General features: G+C 47.9%; 1 protein-coding gene and 1 long non-coding RNA gene across 3 annotated transcripts; one reads left to right on the top strand and one right to left on the bottom strand.

Moving 5' to 3' along the window:
- Nucleotides 1–26: 26 nt before the first annotated feature.
- Nucleotides 27–1177, bottom strand: LOC128084458 (uncharacterized). Its single transcript, XR_008208559.1, has 2 exons — nucleotides 468–1177; nucleotides 27–294 (listed from the first exon to the last, which is right to left on the bottom strand). It is a non-coding gene; the product is annotated as an uncharacterized LOC128084458 (long non-coding RNA).
- Nucleotides 1144–4775, top strand: CDKN1B (cyclin dependent kinase inhibitor 1B). 2 transcript variants are annotated; one of them, XM_052690517.1, is made up of 2 exons: nucleotides 1144–2119; nucleotides 3636–4775. In XM_052690517.1, exons 1-2 carry the CDS (start codon nucleotides 1150–1152, stop codon nucleotides 3674–3676), a joined length of 1011 nt encoding a protein of 336 aa, XP_052546477.1. In that variant the 5' UTR covers nucleotides 1144–1149; the 3' UTR covers nucleotides 3677–4775. The 2 variants fall into 2 exon arrangements, with proteins under 2 accessions (XP_052546477.1, XP_052546476.1); XM_052690516.1 differs by lacking the exon at nucleotides 3636–4775 and adding an exon at nucleotides 2521–2651 and having other exon boundaries at nucleotides 1159–2119.
- Nucleotides 4776–19648: the final 14873 nt, after the last annotated feature.

The raw sequence follows: 19648 nt of genomic DNA, 5'->3' as shown, positions 1-19648 counted from the left end.
AACAGGGCTAACATTTTATTTCAACCTTGTGTTTTTCAAACATTTTTATTTTTCTCTTTGGCTGCACACATCACTTTTTGAATTCAGGGCTGACAAGACCAGGCTGACCCAGGAGAGCAGGCTGAGCAAGGTGGGGGGCTGCTGCCTCAGGGAAGGAGGCCCACAGACAATTGTGCCCTGGGGATAAGCACTGCATGCTGATTCTGTTCCCTTTCCAATGCCTGCACAGGTGAGGCCCCAGTCCAAAACAGCAACTGCAGGGTAAGTTTTGGTGGCCGGTCACAACTGCAAGGCCTGAAGCAAAACGTGTGTGAGTACAGACATGGCAAAAGCTCCCTATCTTCAAGGCCTCAAGATTTGGGACAGTTGCACTTTGCAGAGGGTGCCAGGCCAGCCACTTTGGTATGTAGCCCCCAGGTAACCTGGGCCCTGGGGAAGTCCCAGACCTCCAGGATCTGAAAACAGACCTTATGTCCTGTGGGGCTGTCCTGAGTAAGGGATGCTGGCTGTAGAAAGGAGTGGGAACAAGGAGGGCTAGGAGGAGAACACTGGACTGCTCTTAACTCCAGCGGACCTGCTGTAGGAATCAGAGGAATGGCTCAGAAAACCCTGTCCATGACTCCTGACTCAACTAATCTGCAAAACACACAAACTGCACAAACTTGAAGGCTTTTATTTGCTTTCCCCTGCTAACTCAGAACACAGGTCCCTGCTGAGAATTCTTACAGCTACTTCCACACCTGGGCCCCCCCTGCCGGCAGGGCAGCAGGAGCCTCTCCTCACTCTCTCCTTTTCCCTCTGCGGGCAGCACGACGGGGTTGCGGGGCAGCGACCCACTCCCTCGCCCCAGCTGGGTTGCAGCTCCCGGCCCGCTCTGACTTCCAGACCCGGTGAAAGCAGAGCGATGGCCATAACGAGTCAAAATGCAGCTAGCCCCCTCGACTTGCACAACTTTCACCATACTTGACTCCGCAGCGGGAGGCGGGTTCACGTGCGCGGAGCGGTGCAGAGCGCCGTGCCGTGCCGTGCCGTGCCCCCCACACTCTCCCCGCCCGCCAAGGGGCGGCCGCCGGCCAGGGCCACCTTTAGAGCCGGCGGCGGCTGCGAGGTATGGCCGTGCCGACGGGGCGGTGCCGTCCGCCGTAACCAATGGCTCGGCTCCGCTGTTTAAATAGACTCGTCCTGTCAATCATTTTCTCCTTCGTCAACCTCCCTTCAATCGCCATATTGGGAACTGAGAAAAGGGCTCGTCTCGGCTTGTTTTTTTTCCCTCTCCGCCCGTACGACGTGGCCGTGGGGAGAGCGGCGGGGCCGTGCGGGCAGCGGTGGGGCCGTGCGGACAGCAGCGCGAGGGCGCCCCCGGGGCCGCGGAGGGCAGCGCCGCTCCCCGCTCGGCTGCTCCCCTCCGGAGCCGCCCGGGCTGCCCGGCGGCGGCTGTCGGGGTTCGGCCGGCCCGGCGCTTATGCAATTGCGCGCTGCCGCCTCTCCTCCGCGGGCCGAGGCGGGGCCGCAGAGAGGGGGCCGTACGGAGAGAGACCGCGGAGGGGAACCTGCGAGCGGCCGCGGGTAAGAAGCGGAGAGGAAGAGCGGGGAGAGCCGCGAGAAAACCCACCGCCATCGGTGACGGCAGAAAGGGAGGGGGAGATGTCAAACGTCCGCATTTCTAATGGGAGCCCTACCCTGGAGCGCATGGAGGCGCGGCAGTCGGAGTACCCGAAGCCGTCGGCCTGCAGGAACCTCTTCGGGCCGGTAAACCACGAAGAGTTAAACAGGGACTTGAAGAAGCACCGCAAGGAAATGGAAGAGGCATGCCAGAGGAAGTGGAATTTCGATTTCCAGAACCACAAGCCGCTGGAAGGCAGGTACGAGTGGCAAGCCGTGGAGAAGGGGAGCTCGCCCGATTTCTACTTCAGACCGCCGAGGCTACCCAAAGCCGTTTGCAGGTCCGTCGGCCGTCAGAGCCTGGATGTAAACGGGAATTGCCAAACCGCGATTTGCGCCGCTTCTCAGGGAATCTCAGAGGACACTCACTGTGTAGGCCGAAAGACTGATGTTGCTGGCAGTCAGACGGACTTTGCAGAGCAGTGCGCCGGGCAGAGGAAAAGACCCGCCGCCGACGGTAACGTAACCCCGCGGGCAGCGCCGCGCGCCGGGCCCGGCACCCGCCTCCTCCCGCCGGAACGGCCCCGGTGCCGTGCGCAGCACCGGGAGCTCCGCGGTCGGTGGGGGCCGGGGGTGAGAGCCTCGCGTCCCTCGGCACCCCTCTCGGAGGAGAGGAGGGGAGGCTCCATCGCCAGACTTGGGGCGAAACTAAAACGCGCATCTCTTGCCGAGAGAGAAGCCTGCCCGTGCCCACCTTCGCGTAGCCCGGTAGCTGACGTAGGGATGCGGGGATGTGCGGGAATAAGCCCCGGCCCCGTCGCGCCTCCCCCCCCTGGTGCCGAGCGAGCACCTTGCGGGACAATATTTTAAACCAGTGTTCTCCCCCCTCCCCCCCTGTTTTTAATTTTCCCCTCCTAGATTCCTCTCCTCAAAATAAAAGAGCCAACACAACAGAAGAGGAGGTTTCAGAAGACTCCCCCAGTGCCAGTTCAGTGGAGCAAACACCCAAGAAATCGAGCCCGAGACGACATCAAACGTAAACTCCCTAAGTAGGTTCCCTTCGGGCTCTGGGCGTTAGGATGCCGTGGGGGAAGCCGCGAGGGTCTCCTGCTGGGGGCCGGCTGCTGGGGCCGCAGTGACCAGGTGGCCAGGTGGCCCCGCTCTTCTCCCCGAGCTCCTGGGGCCGTGCCGGCCGAGGGATGGGGCTCGACGCGGGGCGGGGGTCTGGGGGGGCTGCCCCACCTCGGCGCTATTGCCACTGTCCCACCTTGGCAGGGAGCTGCAGCCTAGCGGAGCTCTAGGGTCGTAAAAGCCGGGCTGTTCGGGAGCCTTTCGGTCTGAGTAAGACGAGGTGGTTCTCCGTTCTTTTATTTTATTTTATTTTATTTTATTTTATTTTATTTTATTTTATTTTATTTTATTTTATTTTATTTTTTTCTCCCCCCCTCACCCCCTCCCCGGTTGTTGTGGTTTAGTTTTAGGCGCTGGCTCAGTTTCCAGGGAAGGGAGCGGGTTAATGGCAGCCGTGTGTGGTGTTCTTGTTGTTGTTTTGTTTCAGCGCGAGGGCTGGGGCGGAGGGAGGTGGTACATCGCGCCGGCGGTTTCGGGGCCGAGGTTAGCGGGGAGGTTCGCAAACGCGGTTCGCGATTGTGCCGAAGAGATTAAGCTGTAAAGCAGAAGTTGCAACAAATTACTCCTGCTGGGGGGAGCCGCGGCGGAGCGCGTCAGCCCTCGCTTCTATGCAAATGCCGCACCACCGCCCGCTCCTTTGGGGCGGGGGCAGCTCCGCGGCTCGGCGGCTGCCCGGCCCCGCGGGCTCCGAGCGGAGGCGGCCGACGGCCCTGGGGCGGCGCAGCCCCGACGGGAGCGGCCGGGCTAAGAGCGCCGCGGGGCCGGGACGCCGCAGGGCCCTGCCCGGGGTAGGCCTGCCCGCCGCGGGGAGCGGCGTCGGCTCGGACCGGTGGCGCCCGGGGAAGGGAGTGCGTCGCTTTCAGCTTCTCTAATGTCTTCTCCCTGTCTTCTTCCCGTTGCAGGGCGGAGGACTCGCGTTTCCTTGCTCATCGGGGGGCGGTGAAGCCAGGAAGATATAAAGTTGTAGTAGAGATGAATACATATCGTCGGTCTCCGTGGGATGGGGACCCTGTGCAAGCACTGAAAAACAACGACAGCAAAACAAAAAAAAAGCAGACAATAACACTAAAAATTTAGACACTCTTAAAAGACCTGCCTCTAAAAGCATCGGATGTAGCATTGTGCAATTAGGTGTTTCCTTATTTGCTTCATTGTACTACCTGTGTATATAGTTTTTACCTTATGTAGCACATAAACGTTTTGGGAAGGGGGGGAGAGGAAGAAGGTGACCGATCGAAACTTGCTTTCGCCATCTAGCAAGCAAAGAAATGAAGAGAAGCAGTGTAGGCTTTTTATTCCTTAAAGATGTATTGTCCCTTTAAGTGGGTCCCCTGTGTTTTTATTTTTTCCTCGCACCACGGTGGTAGTGCTGCTCACAGCAGATGCCTGCAGGCCGCCATCAGAGCCCTCCCCTCTGTGCTGGGCTGAAGGGGTGGGAGGCGGGGTGATCCCCCACCTTAAATCCCTGTATGAAATTGGAATGCCTCTACACTCTCACAAATTCACCCCATTTGCTACATCGCTGGATTTATTATTTTTTATTTTTGGAAGGGTATCTCCAGTGTTGCTGTTTTCTGACCTGGCCCACATCCTTTCGTCCTTACGTGAGGGAAGGGGATACTACATCTTTAAACAGTATTTCTACATTGCCTGTGTACCTGTATGTAAAAATAAAAAAAGAAAGTTTGAAGTGTACCTGTGTACATAACTCTGTAAAGACACTGAGAAATTATACTAACTTATTTATGTTTAAAAGATTTTTTTTTAATCTAGAAAACAGTATTTTTCCCCATAAAGCCAAAGCGGCGTGTTTTTGTGCATTTGTAAATGCTCTATTTGGTAGACTTCTTAGAGGTTTTTTTTTCTTTTTTTTTTTTTTTTTTTCCTTCCTTCCTGATAATATGGCTGTGCTTAAAGGATTGCAGACTGAGCCAATTCCATATTTTTTGTAATGTTTGGGGAAAAAAAAAAAAAAAAAAAAGCAGAAATACGGATCGATGTTGTTTCACGGCGAGCAATCAATAAAGAGAAGTGCCATCTGTAAGAGCCATGTCCTTCCTGAGTGTGTGTGTGCAGCTCGCAGGGGGCTGCCTGGCGTGTCGGCCTGGCACAGGTGGAGGGATGCAGCCCTCGGTGCTGTGCTAGTTCTCAATGAGAGTTGGGATGAACGTGTCCTCTTCAGTTCTAAGTTGTGGAACGTCCCCCCATCACAATTGATCATTTGTTTTTTTTCTATTTTACGTAACTGTGAAGCAGCTCGAGACGCTGTTGTTTTGGTGTAGACCCGAGGGAAACACCTCAACCCCGAGCCCAGTGGGCCGGTACCGTGCTCTTGGTCCCCATCAACCCCTCGTTCCGGGTAGGCCAGAGCCAAAGCTTACACCCCCCCCCCCCTCCAGCCCAGAGTACGGCTGCTTCCGCGCCGCCAGGCGCCCAAACCCGAGGTCTGGGCCCGGGGCCTGCCGGCCCGCGGCCTGGCGCCGACCAAGCGCCGCGTCCCACCCTCTCCCGCCGCCTCGGCGCTAAGCAAGATGGCGTCTGGCCCCGCCGCCCGAGCACCGCTGCGGGCAGCCCCCGGCCCAGCCCGTCTCCCTCTCCGCGGACTCCCCCGGCTGCCACAGATCGGGGCGAGCCCGGCATTTGCGCTGGCAAGGTGCGGGTGCACCCCCCCCTCCCCTGGAACACAGCGAAGGAGAGGATTTTCATCGTGCGAAAATGAGCGCAGCGCGATGGAAAGGGGCGGGGGGTGGGGGAAGCCCTGGGCGAGTCTTCTCCGAGTTCCCCCCGCTCTGCAACTCGATCCGGCTGTTGATCGCGGTGGCGCTTGGGCTCGCCCTCGCGTTGGAACCTCCCGAAAACGCTGTGCTGAGGCGGGGAGGGACGGGACGGCCACTCGGCTTTGTCCCCGGCCGAGGAGAGCGCAGAGCCGGAGCTTCCCGGGGACTAACGAGTATTTTTTCCCCCCAAGACAAACAAAGTGCTCGGGGGAGCTGCTGCAAGCAAGTCCGCCGCCTCAGTTTCTTTTTTTTTAGGGTTTTTATTTTTTTTTTTGATAGGTGATGGGGCTTTCCGCCCCGCTCTCTGCCAGTCCCCTCGCCCTTCCCGTTTGGCGGGACCGGGGGAGGGGACAGCCCCTCTCCCCCCGCCCGGCTTGTTGTTGTGGAGGGGCTTGGCGGCGGAACCTCCGCAGGAGGAAGCGGGCGGAGCGGGGGGGAGGGGGCGGATTTAAGGTAGCGCGAGTAACGCAGGGCTCAGCCGGGCCGAGGAGCAACTGTTTTTTGTTTTTTTTTTTTTTTTTAATTATTATTTTAAAATATCATTTTATTCCTCCCCGCCTCTGCCCCGTCGCAGCCTTTCCTCTTCGGGCGGCTGGAGGCAACCTTGCCCCGCTGCTCCGCTCCAACAGCGCCGCTCCCGGCACGGCAAGGGGGAGGCGGGCGCGGACGGGGCGCGGCGTGCTGGGCCCGGCCCGGCCCGGCCCGACTGATGCAATAGGCGCGGCTGCCCTGCTGCCCCGCGGGAGCGCGCACGCAAGCGCGCGCAACCACCCCCTCCCCTCCCCCCCGTCTGACGGTCCGCTCTGCGTGCCTCCGCGGCGGGAACAGGGTGTCGGGTGTGGGGCAACGCGAAGTCTTCAGATGCCCGTCTCTATCCGTGCTTCTGGGAAGCTCCAGATGACAAAACCTGGAGAAAAAGAACTTTGTAGTTTTCAAAAGAGAATATCCCCCTTCAGAAACACCAACGCATTTACCTTCAGCATCTTTTTGTTTTGATGTTTTCATCTTTTCATTTTAAAATACTTCTTTTTCTGCATTTAAAAAGTAATCTATTATTCTCTTGTTACTTTTTTGATTGTATCTTTTTTTTTTTTTAATATGCATCCAATGAAAATATTTACTGTAGAATGACAAAAACAAAATGCCTTGTCAGGTTTACAATACAGTAATTCCATTATATTGTGTAAGGTGTTTTGCCCAGTCTTGAGATGAGATGTTTTCTGGTTTGATTTTGCTGGTAAATCCTTGAAAACATTCTCTTCCTTATTCTATTTCTTCTTTTCCCCACCAACATCTGGTATGCTTACTGAGCTGAAGAGAGGTATTTTCAAACTGGCCAGTCTGTATCTGCACGGCACTCGCAGTGTCATCCAGCTGGGCTTCCTCCTCCATCCAGTGTGCATTTCTTCAAAAAGAAAAAAAAAAAGAAAAAGTACTTTTTTTTTTTTTTTTAAATTGAAAATAAAAACTCATGACTAGTTTACTTAAAAGGTGGGGGAAATGTATGTTTTCCTATGTTGTTTTGGCTGAATACAAAAAGTGCAGCTGCCTAAATCAGCATCAGACCACCCACTCTTCCTCTACTACTGCCTGAAGAAGCAAAATACAACAGGGAGCAGTTAGAAAAATCCTCTTAAAGGAGGTTACCCATGAGGCAAAATTAGCTCTGACAAGTGAAAGAGCCCCAGAGCTTTGCCCCCCCATCTTCCTCTGTCATCCTGGAGCTGCAGTTCAGATGTGTTAGGATGCCCAGATGCAGTGAGGATCTCTGATTTTGTCAGATGCCCTGATTTCGTCGGGTGTCCCAGATGTGTTGGAGAGCCCAGATTTGGCGGAGTGCCTGCCTGGACTCTCAGAGCAACAAAAGCAAGAGGCAAAGGCCTGTGCCTTGCGGTGCAGGCAAAAATCCTGCTGACTGGCAGGAGGTGGAAACGAAGTGGGAGCTGCCCCTTTCCCAGCTCTTGTTACAGGGTGCTGTGATAAGCAGGAAACTTTGCCACTTGTTAGAGGGTCAACTTCCAGCCCTACAATGTCACTGCTGCATGGGTGCCTGTCCCAAGGCTTATGGCCAAGGTTGTGTGGTATAGACAGTAGATAAGTGTGAGAGAGGCCCTCACGTGGAGGCCAAAACTACAAGTTGAAAAGGGCTTGCTGTTAGGACTGACTCCACACAGACTGAATGTGGGGACTTGATGTGCCAAGCAGGGTCCCTGCACCTTGCTGATGGGGCAGGGTGGAAGAGCTCCGTAGGAGGCTATCCATGTGGAAAGAAGGCCAGAGCTCCAGGGCTGAATGTGCTGTGCATTTTTCCTGCCAGATGGGAAGCCTGGAGTTGATGCTTTAGGCTTTGCAATGTAGCAGACTTCAATCTTTCTCTTATGATTTTTTTTTCCTCTCCTTTTCTTTCCTCTTGAGTTCCTATTTGAGCCACCAGCTTCCCTCTTTATTAATGTCATTCTGCTTGGAGATCGGATTCAGAAGGGAAGACACATGTGAACTCACCTCTATGGGCAGGTTATTATTTGCGAAGGGAGGCTCAGGGGAGGAGAGACCTCTACTGGCTGCACTCGAGGAGCCGCTGCCGGGCTCTGTCTGTGCGTCTGCCTGCAGCCGAGGTGCTGCAAGGGGTTTCTCGCTTGCTCTCGCCATACCTACTCTGAAAATGACCTCGGGGGTCACTCTCAAGGAAAACTGAAAAACAAACCTCTTGTGTTTTCCCACTTAAAAAAAAAAAAAAAAAAAAAAAAAAAAAGCACAGCATGTAGAGAGTCACTTAGGACTCCAGCAACCTGATTGGTAACAGTGCTTAATGCAGTAAGAAAACTGGCTTATTTCTTTTGGAAGGGGTGAAGCATGGGCATTGAAGCATGGGAGAGAGTTAGAGGCTTGTTGGTACCACAAGACAAGACACCGGGCTGTTTTCATCTGCTTCATTGATTTCAGTTGCCTTTTATTCCCTTTCTGTCCTTTCTCCCAACAGGCAGCAGGATGGCTTTGCCAGCTGTCCCTTTTGGGTCAGCATTTAGCAACCTGCCCCTGCTGCCAGACAATTGAACGGAGGTCAGCTCCTACCTGAGGCCATGCCTAGGGTTAGCAGTTAGGGGATGCTTGTCTTCTTGGCTTGAGGAATAACTAGGTTGAATTCAATGTTGTTTTTTTTTTTTTTTCTTTTTTTTTTTCTTCTTCCAGCAAAGCCACCTGTATTTGAGCATAAGTACTGCAAAAGAGGGCTTGGTGTTTGCAAGCAGGTGGAGCTGGGCAAGTCATAGCAGTCTGGGAGTGGAAGGCCTTGAAATCCTGACCTTCCAGTTTCACCTAATGCAATGTAGGCAGTAGTTTCACAGCTGGTACAGCCTACACACGGACTTAGGCATCCCTTTCCTTCCTCATCCAGCCCACTCATCTCATCCTGCCAGGAAAGTTACATGAGGAACTGGATCAGGGAATGGAGCTGGCAGAGATTTCCCACTTTCTCTGCTTTGATGCTTTGTTGTTTTTTTTTTTCCTTTTCAGCTGGAAAGATTTCTGGTCTAGCTCATTACGGAACTGCACCAACAGCTCTTAACAGCACAGTAGGTGGGAGAAGGAGCAGTTTAGCAGCACTGCCACAAAATTGCTGCCTGGAAGCTGGTACTGTCTTCTTCTGGCTTTGCATCAAAGCAAAACCTAATAGCCTTGTGAAGGGAAACTGCCATCTATCTTACAGCAAGGAGGCTTGCAAGATGGTGTCACGGAATCTCCAACAGCACAGCCCAGGCTCTACCTTCCAGATTTCATCTCACACTTCTGGCCAGCTAAGTCTGCTCCACAAATGACCTGCAAGCTGTGTAGTTAGGGAAAACAGAAGGTAGAGTAGTGCTGATGGCCTATAGTTTTGTGTTTGTCTGTCAAGCGGCCTTCTTCATGGAGACATCACAGACATCTACCATGTTGCAGTATTTTTGTAGGAAAGTAATGTAGTGTGTAGGGTGAAAAGGCAGAAAACCTGCTTAGCATCCCTGGGCAGCTTGGAGTAGTAGATTCTCTCAGCATGCTGAGAGACCTCCACAGCAAAAGCACTTTCTTTCAAAACTCACTCGAAGAAGTTGCTCCGTCACCAGTTTTCACGTCCTTCTCTTACACTCTCCTTTACTGTTTCCCTTTTGCCAATGATTGCATGGTTAGGGCCTCACTGTTTTGAAGACATCTATTGCTTTCCCCGAGGGACCAAAGTTTGTTTTCTCTCTGGAATGTCCTGAGTGATGAGTTATTGGCTTACCTGGGTCCTTCTGAGCTGTTGCATCATATGAAAAAGAGTGAAAAATTCACTGTTTATTCTCCAGAATTCTTTTGGCCAGTAACTAGAACGTGGGGCTCCTTCTAAGTTGAGTATTTGAAATGCTGTGTTGGCTTTTTTTTTTCTCCCCTTCCCTTCTTTGTTCCTTCCTTTCTCTGTATAAATCTTTGAGGTTCCAATGAGAAAAGAAGCTTGAAAAATAAGTTGAAATCCTAGGGGGCGGAAAGCTACAAGCAGATAGTTAAGCCCTCTGCCATGCTCATTTAAAAGACAAGGTAAAAGCATGCACTTGCTCCCTCCAGTTTCCTGCTCCTGCTACTTAGTGCCCTTCTGGCTACCTCTTCTTATCTGTATTTGCACCTCTTTATTTGTTAAGCAACGTCTCTTGGTACCAATATGTCATGTCTTACCTTACACTCTAAAGTGTGGCTCTAGTCTAAGGTCAACCATACCAATCATACCAATTTTGCTTAGCTAACATATGGTGGAAGAAGATTATGACGGTGCCTTCTAATGAGAGACAAGCGCCGTGAAACAACAGCAGGTAACAAAGAAGAAGAATTGGCTCACCCATTCCAAAAACAAGTGACAACTTGAGAGGAATGCAGTCACTGTCCAAAGAGATACCACTCCCTTGGCTGTTGGCTCTTAAATGAGGGTGAGGAGGGGTGGATCCAGACTTCATCCCTTCCAGTCATTCAGGTGCATTGCTTACTCTTGAGTTCCCTGGGTTAGCCAGGCCTTCTCACTTGGTGCTCAATCATCAGACCATGACCTGGCAATTCTACTGCAGCTAATTTGTTCAGCACAAATATTCTGGGTCCATTTGTTTTTGGGTGGATATGGAGCAGATAGTATGCTCCTCATTCATACTCAGCAATTAGCAAGTGTGTCCCAGACGGCTATACTGTTTGATCATGTACAGGTGGTTTAATGGGATTTAAGGAATCAGTGCTTCTTCTGATGAACATCTGCCTTCTGTTTGTGATCTCAGTGGCTTGGAGCAGGAGAACTGCATCAAGGCTCATGGTTTTTATATTTATATTCTGGGCGCACAATGTTAAGCACCTTCTGGCTACAAAAGAAAATAATAATCTGAGTTCCTTTCTGAAGATCATAGATCATATTCAGAACTGATCTTCAGATCCAGGTGAACTTGTAAGCTTGTTTTCCAGGAGACAGAGGGCTTCTGAAGGACTGGTGCAAGACCACACAGCAGAAATTCCCTCCAAGGAGAATGTAAGGCATATTTCCTTCTGCTCTCTGTTTAGGATATGCTTCCTGGTGCTGACTTTCTAAAGAACATCCATAAGCACCTTTAAAAATAAAACTATACTTTGCCAAGTGAAACAAGCTACTGAACTCATAGACCTTCACTGGGCAGGAGGATGAGAGAAAGAGAGAGAGAGAAAAACCACATGTGACAGATGTTAGGCGTGTTGCTTAATACAGTTCTGGAACCTGCTCAGATTCTGTGGTGAGGTGGGTGGTATTGCAAACCTAGCTGGACTAGGAAAGAGAAACATTTTTCTAGTAAATGGAGCATATCTGGTACAGAAAGCACTGGGGGGTAATTAACATGAAGCAGAGAAGTGCCATCTGGAGAAATTTTCTTTGATATGAAGCTACAGTTTCATGCTGCATTATGAGTTCCATATTACTTCAGAGTGACAAAAGATGAGATGTGCTCGTGGAAGCTTTACTGAGGTGCAAACCAGGCATGTAAAAGAGCTAACTGCTACAATTCAACAGACAACCAGTACTGCCATCACAGCAGCCTACTTCAACTAGGAGCATGTTCTTCTGAGCTGGTTTTCTTTTTTTTTTCCCCCTGTTCCTGGATGTCCTCCTGCATGGGTTTTGTGTGAAGCCTAGAACAAGTATTGTGAGTACTCACCTTGCGTGTTTTGTGCTTTCTCTTCATGTGCTAAACAGTCCAGTGTGCTGAGTTCCCATTTCTGTAGACTCCATGTATCCTTTTAGAAAAAGATGAAGTGTTTGGTGAGACAGCATTTGGTAGTTGTGGAGAGACTATGGAGGATAAAACTAATAGACAGATCAGCATTTCATTTGGTAAGATGTCAGACTCTCATGTTTCAGAAGTTCCTTGTCTTTTAGGCCTTCTCAGGCGCAATCTCAGTGCTGAGGGTGGTGCGATGCTCTCAGGGAAAGTGCTGTGCAACACAATGGCCTTTTTCCCCATTGAGAGCCTGATCAAAGCACCCAGAACCAAATCTGTGAATCCCTGGTGATAAAGCTCTTCCTTAGAGCTTTATTTGCAGAGTTTGGGTCCTAAGCACAGCCACTCTCCTAGATGTAAGAAAGGGGAAGAGACTGCAGGGAGAGAGACAGTGGGATAATAGGAACTTGAAGTCTTTGATTAAATGCAAATATATGGGGTTTTTTTTTGACAGTGAACAAAAGCAGGCCAAGCAAGTTATGAAAAACATGAAATGTAAATTGAGGTTTTTTTTGTGTGTTTTGAGTTGATAAATGTGTAGATTTCTCACATACGACAAACCCTTTTGCAGTTGTATAAAATAGAACACAGGATGGTGGAGTTTTTTCCTGGCTGCCTGAATGTCTCTCTGTCTGGAGACTTCTTTTGTGTCACATGGCCTTTTAGTAATACATGATGGTAACATAGGGCAGCAATCTTAAAAGACTAAAAGGAAGTGAGGACACCTGGATGACGTTGAAAAATCTGAGTATAGTTTTTTACATTCTTTTTACATGAGCCTCAAAGAATTGCATACTTCATAGGCTTAGATGATGGGCAAAAAATCAGTTTTCACTTTTTTTAGTATTACCTCTCAAGAGCCTGAATACCTATAATTTTACAGGGATGCTCAGAACTGACAGACGACCATTGGTATTTTCTGTGTGATCTCAGGAAAAGTAAATAATGTCTCATCTTTAATCTTCTAAAAAAAAAAAAAATTAAAAAAACCCCACAGAAATGGGTTAGAAATAACATATTGCTTTTTGAAGAAAGTGTAAAAGTTGTGTGTGTGTGTGTGTGTGTGTTCTGTTTAAGAAAACTTATAAACAACCTGCTTCCTCCACCTTTCTTCAACTTCGGGTTTTTACCGTGCAGTCTGGGCCCAGGTTCCTCTGATGCCTTGCAGGAGCTCTGGCCAAGTCTGGAGAAGGCATTGATTCTCCACTTCACTGCAATTTGTTGCCTCTTTGAAGAGCAGCTGTTGCCTTTGAAGTGAACTTTTCTGGGCAAATGAGTATCAATGGATACCATGCAATTTTGGCTGCAGACTGGCAGCAGCAAATTCCCCTCTCAGAGGGGATTCTGCTGGCAGAAAGTGTGCAAGATGAAGGACTCAGCTGCCCCACCAGCCACTTCTCTCTGAAAATACACACAAGTGGAGATGAAGCAGAGGGCAAAACAAAGTGGCTCTGTGTTAATCCCCTCCTGACCTACGGTTCCTGAGAAGGGGCATCAGCCCCTCACTGCCGCTCCTTTGATCTGGAGCACAGGAAAAAATGAAAATCCGGGGGGAAAGCTTGTTGGGTAGGGCTGAATCATTCCAGAGAAACACGAAGTCCTACAAGTGCTCAGATGTCTTTGTGTTACCCTTTGCTCACCTACTATTCCCAGTCATCCAGCACGTCTTTATGTTCTCTGCAAGAATATGTCCTTATTGTCTCTACAATTTTAATTCAACCTGGAACTGAACTCTTATTATTTTTAGGCACATTTATTAAGAGAAGAAAAGGTCAATTTAATCTGAAAACATATTAGCAAGTTTTCTTGTTTTCACAGATCTGAACCTGGCACCATAGGGAATAAATGAAAAGTCTTTAGCAGATGATTGCTTTTTGATGGCCAGAATGAGGCAGTATTCATGACTGTTCCTTATGGCTGATACTGGAAAGCTACTCGCTACTCTTGAAGATAGCACTAGCAAAGATTAAAAAGGACAGGACAAGGCTGCAGGGTGGCATGGGATGGCTGTGAAGTGGGTATGGCCCAGATGGCAGAGCTCAGGCTCCCAGTTTCCTCTTTGGCTGAGTAGGAAGCTCCTTTATCACTTAGCACAAGCTCTAGGCAAAGCTGTTTCCCTCCCCACTTCTAATTAGGGGTGGTGTTGCCTCTCACCGAGCAGATTACTAAAACCAAAGTTTTCTAAAGGATTTACTTCCCTTCTGAGTATTCTTAGTAGTGATATCCAACAGGCTTTGAGAAACACGATGAAAACCCAGAAAGATGTTGTTCAGACCTCCATAGACTCTTCCAGGATTAGCTTGGGTGGGAATGTAAGGTGGCAGGTTTTGCTCATGACTGTGCTCTTTGAGTATGAATAAGAGAAGACAAAGGAAGAAAAACTCTCAGACTGTTGCACTTCATGGAGTGTGCTGCTGCAGGTAGCAATGAACTGTTGATTGTTAAAAAGTTGTGTTCACTTTTTGGATATCACTAGTCACAGGATCATGACAGGGACTGTGAGTTATGTTCCTCCCCAGTGTTTGAAAGCATGGATTCACAACCATGGTGCTCAGTGTGCCACAAGGCAGGCTGCCTGTTGGAAAAAGCAGAAGTGGCACAAGGCTGGAAATGCCTTCCTGCTGATGGAGACTTCATCCTCCAAGTAGTTTAGAAAACTATTTCTGAAGTGCGAGTTGCTCTTCAGATGTCCACCCTTTGTCCCAAGGAGGCCTTTGCTGGAGCCTTGGGAGAGAAGGATGCTGGAGTTCACTGATGCTTATGTTTTGATGTTGCTACGGGCACAAGAGTCTGTGTCTGTGCCCCTTGCCAAAGTTTTGCCTCCATTTTGCAGACCCTTAAGTGCGTCTTTAGGATCTGGGATACTGAATACCTCAAAGCTTTGAAGTCACATCCTCTGATGTTTCAGCAGGGGTTAGAGCTGGCTGGTGGTGACTATTTTATCCAAAACTTCTCTTCCTCTAGGCATAATGAAAGCAAGTGATGGTTGCATTCAGTTCATTCAAGAGGAGTCATGGCTTGGCAGTAAGAAATGTTGCAATTCCCTTTCTTTGGCTCACAGGGAGAAGCCCTTGGTAAGGGAGTGTGGCAGTGGATATTGGAGGCAGTGAAGGACCAAGAGGCACGTCAGCACAGAAACATGCTGCCAGACTGCTAGTACTGCCTTTGGCCCTGAATATATGTATTAATCAAATCACCTTTATTTCTATGTTTCCCTCATATCACTCCATGTTTAACCCTTTGCTTTCTTTTTGCTAGAAATATAGATGTGGTAGTTCCAGACTCGTGGAGGCTGTCATTGGAAGTCAGTGAGGAGAGCAAAGTCTTGTCCTTAGGTGGCAGTAAGCTTTTCACTCCATCCCTTGCTTCAGGGACAAGAAATTCTTCCCTTGCTGAGGACAAATAAGTCTTTTGAGCACCTTTGGTCTCCTGCACATTAATACACGCATTAGTGTTCTCTGGTAAGTGGTGGAATAATAATAATGTGGTTATAGGCCATCTGCAGGAAGGTTGTGTCCTATACCTGTCCCTGTAGGCTGTGGGCCTTATGTGAGAGAATACATGGCTAGCACAGAGGCTGTGTGTGGGAAGAGAATGGGTGTATTTAAGGAAATGGGGTTTAAATGGGAATTTAATTACTCATTTTTGGCTTCGTATCTGAGCAAGAATAACATGAAAACCTGAAATTAAGCACTTGTTTCATTCCAATACAGAGAAGAATGCCTCCAGTATTTGAAAATAATTTGAAGATAAATAGAATTAATACTTAACATACAAAAGAATTAGCTAACATTTTGACAGACAAATCTCCTCCTTGGAGCCAAGAACATGCGTTACCTAAAGGAGAAAAATACTCATTTGTATTGAAAGTTGCCAGGAGTCATAATTAAAGAACAAAATTAGTCAAGGTGAGGATGGAATGAGGAGTAGAAAGATTGTTGCTTTTTAGATAACTGTGCAGTCATGGCACAAGAAGCATGCAGTTTCCTAGATTTCTCTTTTCTCGATCCATCCCGACTTCCATCAAAACATTCACTGCAGGTTCCTTTGGCATAAAAATAAAAGCAGAAGTGTCTCACTGTGCAACTTCTGTCATTGGTGGAAATTTGCCTGCTTAGCCTTGGTCCCGTAGTCTCTAATGTCTAATAAAGGGTAAGTTAATTTCTTGTTGCTCCAGCCTGTCCATCACCAGGCCTATCATGGCAGTTCCTTTCTTCTACTTGGCCACATGCTTGCACAAAATGGGAGCTTTCATACCAACTTCGAGACACTCTGCCACTTTTGTTGGAAATATCCCTAAACAGCATAAAGTCTTCCAGGAGGGTGAAGAGGAAGGGTAGAATGGACAGATAACCAGAGATACATGGACTCACTCACACGCTGCATGGTTGCACAAGGCATATGTTTTTGGGAAAACAAACTGAGATTTTGCAGAAGATGAGAGCCATTTGTAGATTTGTTGTTCTGATATTGTTAGTGCAGCACTCTGCAGTGGCTACCTACCTGTTCCCAAAAGGCAGGGAAGAATAACCAACAGCAGGGCCATGTCCAGAGAAATGATTAATTTAAAAGGAAAACCAGGTACTTTTCTGTCAGATCAAAACAGCATTTCACTTGGATATATAAAGCACACAGTATTCTCTACCTTATAAGCCTCTCTTAGTGACAAATGTGTAAATCTTTTCTCCTAGATAGGAATCCAGATGCCCACTTACTTATTTTAATTCAAGTGAAGATAAAATGATCAATTTTTCTCTGCCTGGAACATCTGCAGAAATGCCACTTAGGAATTTTGGCCTGTTTTAAATACAGAGTTGCAAAGATCTCCTATTTATTTTGTCTTTCTAGGTTGGACCAAAAATATCTTCAGCAGCCATAATCTCTGACTCATTAATGAAAAGGTTTTTCTCTATAAAATGTCCATGACTCTTAGAAGCAGAATTATGGTGTACAGTCCATAATCTCAGTGCCTAGGTTACCAGCAGAGATGTCAGTTCCCAGGGACACCATAAAACATGAATTATATAGCCAATATCACGTTTTCCTCCTTTGTTATCAATTAACGTATTATTAAATTAGAGAGCTGAGCTTGTATATTTCCAGTCAGGTTGGATGGGGAAAGCTTGCAGAAGGAGAAATAAGCAAAAATCATTTCAAACGATCAGAGGAAGGCTAATATTTAAGGCGTTCCCATCAATTCTTGCAGTTTCCAGCAAGTGCCCAAGAGTATCAGCTGTACTTCCAGTTCTGCTTAATGAATCCTGACATTCCTTAACAGTTGTACTAATTCTTCAGCAAAATGAGAGTATATACAAGAATGATATTGCTGTGATATTTCCTGCTCTTACCATGACATTTTTGTATAAATTAGGCGTTTCTCTGTCAAGGTAATGGGGCTTTGCAAGGTGATGGGGCTCATCTTTTTATGATACTTGTTCTTCCTATCTATTTATTTACTAAAATACAGGTATTTGAGGCTGAATTGTGAAACTCATTGCTTTCTTGAACTCTATTTAGAGTAGTGCTTAATTTCCGTTTACTCGCAAAAAATATCCAGAGCAGCATCAACAATATTGCATATGCTGATACCTGAGCACATCTCATCAGAGCGCATTTTAAAAATGCTTAGGAAAGAGAGCCAAGCACAAGATAACTTCAGTTTTGGAATTCTTAACTACTGGGGGCTTGACTTTGCCACCTTCACTTTCCGGTTAGGATTTTTTTTTTTTTTTGTATGCAGTTTGTTTCCCACAGCACATTTCCTAAGGCAGCCAGGGAGGCGTCAGGGATTGTTTTCTTTAGGTTAACCTCTGCCTGGAGCCATTCCCAGAGGAAAGCCTGCTGACTGATGGGTTTTGCCATGAGTAGACATGAGACTGAAGACATCACTTCTTATTCCAGGGGATATGTCTATGCTCTTTTTGACTCCAGGCATAGCCCCATTCCTTTTTTTGTCTTTGTAGCACTGGTTGCCACCATTACCAGAGTACAAGCTATACTATGCTACCCCAAAAGAGAGTCTAAGCACATGACCAGGAAGGAAGTTATTGGGTTTGGAGATTTTGCCTCTCTAGCAATAACTGGTTAGTTTCAACTTGCTTTTTGTGAGCTGGAAGTTCTCACAGAGCTCAGAGCTTGGACCACAGTCCCCTCATAGCCCATTGATATCCCATCCCCTTATTCAAATGCCTTTTGTTTCCTTGATGGTTCATACTTATGGATGAAACACACAGGTGGAATGTTCAAACCCTGGAAAGTCTCCTGCACAAACTGAGGTTTCTGGGAAGCTTACAATGCTTCTGATTTGAACAAGATCACACAGGGCCAGCAGAAGTCCCAGTTTTGTCCATGCAAATACCATATTCCTTTTCCAGTGCATGGAGCAATTATAGAACCCTGCAAAGAGCTCTTTTCATATCTGTAGCCCTTAATAGGGTCAAAATATATTTTCTCCTTACTCTTGTGCTGAGAAAACCTGAATCATTTTGCTGAAACTTTCCCAAAAAACACTTACCCTGGGGCAGACAGCATGCATGGAAAAAATCCAGCCCAAACAGTTGAAATCTGGCAAACTTGAAGCAAACTGAAACACATTCTTCTTATGGAAAGTGTTGGGTGACCTCTGCTAGGCAGAGTTCCTTGCTCCACCTAATTGAGACACACAGGCAAAATTTGCAGCTTTGCTGTCTGTGTGCGTCAGCTTGGGCGTATGCACCCTGAACAACAAGTTGTGTGTATGAAAAATATACGCCCTTCTCTCTACATGCTGCATGGCTCTTTGCTACCCAAAGACTCCTGGTCAGATGCATCACTATCCCTATGTCATCCTGGCAGCTACCACCTCCAGCATTCTTTGCCTGAGCTGAACGGTGGAGTCCAGGACTGGTTTCTCTCCTCTTTTTTTTTTTTTTAAATTTGAGTGGTTTCTGCCACTGCAAATAAATAAACAAACAAATGTGTGTGTGTATATATATATATATGTATATATAAGTAGTATAAGTATATATAAGTATATATATACTTCTTATGTAAGAAGTAAAATAGAAAAGCTTTGGCAGGACTTTCTTCAGCATAAGTGAGGAAGCAGCTGTTACCATGAAAAACACCACACATTAGTTTGTTCTTTGTGAGCTAGAAAATTGCTGCTGTCACCATCTCCAGGGCTTTTCTAGGCACTTCTTGTGGCCTGGGAGATGCCTTGCTCTGACACTGCAACACTAGACTATAAGATAACACCGAGGAAGGAATGAGAGACTAGGCAAAGTCATGTGGCTGTGAGTCACTGGAAGTTATTTTTCAAAACCTTTATTGAGACTGCATGTTCAACAATCTATGACCAGCCTTGTACGATATCTACCCCATGTTATCATTTCCTTGAAGGAAAAGTGCAAACAAGGACAAAACCTTGCAAATGTTGGTCAGTGAAGCCTATGAAACTGGTGGCTGTGCCATAAGAATGGGAAGTTTTCTTGCTTTTGTAAAAGTTGAGTGCAAAACAACAGTGATACTCTATCAGAGTTGGCAAAGGGATGGTTTGGCAGATTCTAAAACCTCTTTTTATCCATTTTCTTTTTCCAACTGAATGGAGCTCAGCAAAGAGAGTCCCCAGAGGTGACCCTGCATTGCCCATGTGCAGGCAGAAAAGCTCTGTGGAGGTGAGATGAGCACAGGGAAGTTCAACAGGACCTCCTTCCATCAGAGGCGATTCATTCTGGGAAATGAGCTTTACAAACATTTCCTCCTCTTTGCACAAGCAGAAACACAACACCACAAGAAGAGTTGCTGTAGTTTCCTAATTTATGCTTGCTTGCTTCCGCATTTGGGCATCAGCACTGATAAAATCCCATGCTCCCTTCTCACCTGCCAGCTGGTAGTGGGCTGTAGTGTGGCTACATGACACAG

This window comes from Tympanuchus pallidicinctus, unplaced genomic scaffold, assembly GCF_026119805.1.
Source record: "Tympanuchus pallidicinctus isolate F22 unplaced genomic scaffold, pur_lepc_1.0 scaffold27, whole genome shotgun sequence".
Classification (NCBI taxonomy): Eukaryota; Metazoa; Chordata; class Aves; order Galliformes; family Phasianidae; genus Tympanuchus; species Tympanuchus pallidicinctus.
This window is presented reverse-complemented; position numbering and strand designations above follow the sequence as displayed.

Excerpts from the sequence above, each read along its gene's own strand:
- CDKN1B (XM_052690517.1), top strand. The coding sequence starts at position 1,150 with ATGGCTCGGCTCCGCTGTTTAAATAGACTCGTCCTGTCAATCATTTTC. Across the intron at positions 2,120-3,635 it reads GAAAAGACCCGCCGCCGACG|GGCGGAGGACTCGCGTTTCC; the intron begins GTAACGTAACCC and ends TTCCCGTTGCAG.